Below are 3,895 nucleotides of genomic sequence, written 5' to 3' on the forward strand. Positions count from 1 at the left end.
TTGGAAATCAAGTATATATGGTCTACATTGGTCCATCTCTTGACTTCCCTTCTTCAATTATTTCTTTACTTTCTCAGTAATGTCACACTGAAGGGCCTATTACCTCCTAGCTCCTGCAGCAGAATATTCTGCAGCTGCACTTAGCTATTAAAAAGATGCGATGCTAAATTACTTGGAAAGAAGACATCTGTCTTCATGAACCAAATTTTATAATAGAAAGCTTAAGTTTATCAAAAAGCAAGACTTGAAGTAGAGAAAGTACAAATTCCCTACAAGCATCAGATTTACCCTAGAAATGGTTAAAAGCTGCTAAGAGTCTTCACTCATGGCCAACATGCTGTGTACATTAGGAAACATATCTACCCTGACAAGCAAAACCAAAACTTAACTCTCATTGAAATTTGTCATAGAGACTCAGGTAGGTGGGAACAGCAAGTTTTTAAATAGTTGAGTTCAATTGTCCCTCTCTTGGACAGAGAATGCCAGCACCTTTTACTCAACTTTTCCCATTAGATCTCCACGCAGAAGAAGGAGCACTGATAAGGTTTGTTTTGTTACGATAACATTTGTAGCACTACTGCAACATTTGATATTCACCCGTAACATACAGCCAGGGAGAAGGGAATGACTTTGACTAGTATCTTTGGGTATATCATTCATCAGGAACCTCTGAGAGCAAAAAGTATTCTAACAGACAAAAAACCTTATGTCTGTTAAAAGCGTTAAGAGCAAGCTCAAGTGCAGAGTTTCCACACCAAATGCCAAAACTACATAACGCAGGGAACTGTGGCTAGACAACAGAAGTTCAAACTTAATGCTTTCTGCTTCTAAGCAGTTTTAAACACTTAGACAGTGTTCATATTCCTTTCCATACCACAGAAATACTGACTTAGTCCCGGGGTCCACTGACACAGTGCTCTTTTAAGACTGACCACCGCAAGTTCCAGAAGGTGGGACAACCCCATTTAAGAAAGAGGAAGAAGACTGCTTTTTAGAATACGCTAATCTGCAGATCTCCATAACTGCATTGCCTCACTGACATGATGAAGCAAGGAATACAAAGAAAATAGTCATATTTTTTAGCAGCATATCCTTCTAACTATTTAAAGCGTGCTACCCTTAGGTATCTAGTTTGTTTTAGAAGAGGGAGAAGAATAAGAACTTACGTACGTCTTCAATTATTTCCATACAAGTTAGAACAGGCGTTATTTCTCTTCTCAGATAAATAATATTCATCTTCTTGTACTAATTGTTCCCATTTCAAAATCACAAGATCCCTCCCACTTTAGTTGTGTGGTATGGAAATATCTGCCACAGTTTTATGTACTATTATATGTTGTAATACAGACTACTACCTAATTAGCTTCAATCCAGTTTATACTTTTTAACATCTTGTTTGCTTTTTCAAGCTTCTAAGCAGAAGGAAAGCACCTCCTAACCCTTCCTAAAGGGACTTCAGCAACAGAAGAGACAAACATGTCTCAACTAATCTTGAAACTGTAAGAATGCAGGTTACAGGAACTCTTTGACAGGTACCCCACACACATGATTAATGAAGACCTCTTTTTGCAGTAATAACATACATTCCCCCATCTTCCTTGACTATTCTGTCTCTTATCACGCTGCTCTCTCTGGTAACACCAGCTTACAGAGCTAAGTATACATGAAGACATTACCTCTGTATTACAATACTTATTTTAAATGACAGATGAGGTAAGATAGAAACTATCCTGATGAAGTTTTGTTCATGGAAACTGATTAAATATAAATAAAAAGAAGAAAAACACTGTGATCTAATAAAAAAATTTGTTGTCCACTCACTCTTCTGTTCCACAAAACAAAAATAAAAATAATGTAACAGACTATGGAAGAGGGAAAAAAAAAAACCCACACAGAACACCCTACAATTTACTGCAGTTTTCTTAGGAAATACTTGCATATTATCATATGATATAGCAACTAATAAAGCCTTCTAATTTTAGAACTTTTCAATAAGCTTTCCAGTTGGCTTTCTCTCATCTTCACTTAGACCCAGGGGCTAAGTCATGTGCAAAAGCTATACAAGCATGAACGCAGCCACCAGAGCAGACAGCCCAATGAAGACAACCACTGCTAAATCAACTCTGAATTTGGGGTTTTCACATTTGAAACTCCACCTTCCCTTTGAGCTTTCGGCCAGCCTTCAACAGTTAGAGACACAACTACCATGACCATATATGAACTGCAATATTTTCTAAACAGAAAGCTATTTATTCGACATCTGAAGCAGAAAGTATTTTCTTAATTTTATTAGGTGAACAACAAGCACTGAAAAGGAAGACATTTCTTGTGGTGGCCAGATTTAACAGTGTAATTACAAGAAAGCACCAGGCCTCCCTGATGGACTTCACATGCAGTCAGAAACAGCATGAGCAGCAGTCTCATCAATGCTTGGTTTGCAACCCAAAGTGAGGTATGGTTTCCTTGCCTTTCATATCAAACCAAATTTAGCAGATTTGCTGGAATTCACGAGTTTTCATGTTGCTTTTGCATTCACGAGTTAGCGCTCTGCTTCTTTCCTCAGATATTCCTCTACTTCCATCAGTAAGTCAGTCCACACACTTAGGCCACAGACTTTAAAGTCTCCATCTCGTGCCTTCAGGAGTTTGAGAGCAGTTTGAGTCTGTCCCCTGAGTAGTGAAGATCCCTGACAGAGGCAGCTGAAGCGCTCCCTCAGCTCTTCCCAGGACAATTCAGCTTTGTCAAGACAACTTTTAACCCACAGTCCCTGCAAGGGGTCATAGACCAAGCGGCTTCCCCAGTCGGTTAACAGCTCCAAATAAGGTCTGCTTAACTGGGAATAATGACCAGCTAGAGAGGCAAGGAGGGAGCCTGGGAGGTGAAGGAAGAAGGCAGAAAATCTCTCCGTGTTCTCCAGCAGCCAGGAAATCAGGGGCCCGGCAACGTATTCGTCTGCCGTTCCGTCGATCTGGTTTCTGTCGATCTGGTTTCCGTCTGGGCTGCTCCCATCGCGACCCCTGCCTCCGGCCTCCTCAGCACCACTCCCCTGCCTCAGCAGCAGCAGCGCCGCCGCCACCACCTCGAAGGCCCGCGGCTGGGGGAGCTGCTCCAGGACGCCGCTCAGCCAGCGCAGCCGGCCCGCGTCCTCCCCGGCCTCCTGCCCCTCCTCCCGCAGCCGGCTCAGCAGCAGCTGCGCCTCCGCTTGCACCTGCGGCTCCAGCCCCTCCGGAGGCCGCGGCAGGCCGCCGGGCAACGCCAGCAGGCGGGAGGCGGCCTTCCGGCGGGCGAGCAGCGCCAGGCTGCGGGGCTCAGAGCCGGCCTCCGCGCCGGGAGGCTGCAGCAGGCTGCGGATCAGGCGGCGGCAGGCGGCGGGCGGCAGAGCGCGGTTCTCCAGCAGCGCCAGGCCCAGCAGCTGCGGGCAGCGTCCCAGGTGGGGGAAGCCGAGCAGAGGGCTCGGCTGTCCCCGCCGCAGCCGCCGTCCCAGGGCCTCCCGGAGCCGAGGCCGTGTGCGGAAGCGATCGTGGAGGTGCTGGAAATACCGAGCCCACTCCAGAGCCCTGTCCAGGGTCAGAGAGTCCCAGTCCCGCACCAGCGAGGAGCGGGAGACGGCCAGGAGGGCGGGCAGCTGCTCCACCTGCTGCAGCACGGCCTCCATGGCGGCCGGCCCCAGCCTTGGCGCCACCGGTTTGAGCAGGAGTCCCGCCTCCCTCCGGGAATCGCAGCCAATCCGAACCGGAGAGGGAGGACTTTTGTAAGGCTATTGGCTGAATCTGACGTCAATCCGATGAGGATTGGTTTTTCCTTAAAGGAGACTTTAACCGACTCCTGCGTCAGTTACTTGTGTCTAATCGCTCTGCCAAGGGCGGGTGGGCGAAGTTGCGCTGAATTAAAGCGT

At 46.9% G+C, this 3,895-nt stretch overlaps 1 protein-coding gene across 1 annotated transcript; it reads right to left on the reverse strand.

Annotated features, from left to right (window-relative positions):
• Positions 1 to 2,539: 2,539 nt before the first annotated feature.
• Positions 2,540 to 3,655, reverse strand: FANCF (FA complementation group F). Its single transcript, XM_086614121.1, has one exon. It carries the CDS (start codon positions 3,653 to 3,655, stop codon positions 2,540 to 2,542), a length of 1,116 nt encoding a protein of 371 aa, XP_086470247.1.
• Between the last annotated feature and the right edge of the window lie 240 nt (positions 3,656 to 3,895).

This window comes from Tauraco erythrolophus, chromosome 6 (assembly GCF_009769465.1).
Source record: "Tauraco erythrolophus isolate bTauEry1 chromosome 6, bTauEry1.pri, whole genome shotgun sequence".
NCBI lineage: Eukaryota > Metazoa > Chordata > Aves > Musophagiformes > Musophagidae > Tauraco > Tauraco erythrolophus.

What these genes read in the sequence shown, in the direction of transcription:
- FANCF (XM_086614121.1), bottom strand. Translation starts at nt 3,655, where the DNA reads ATGGAGGCCGTGCTGCAGCAGGTGGAGCAGCTGCCCGCCCTCCTGGCC.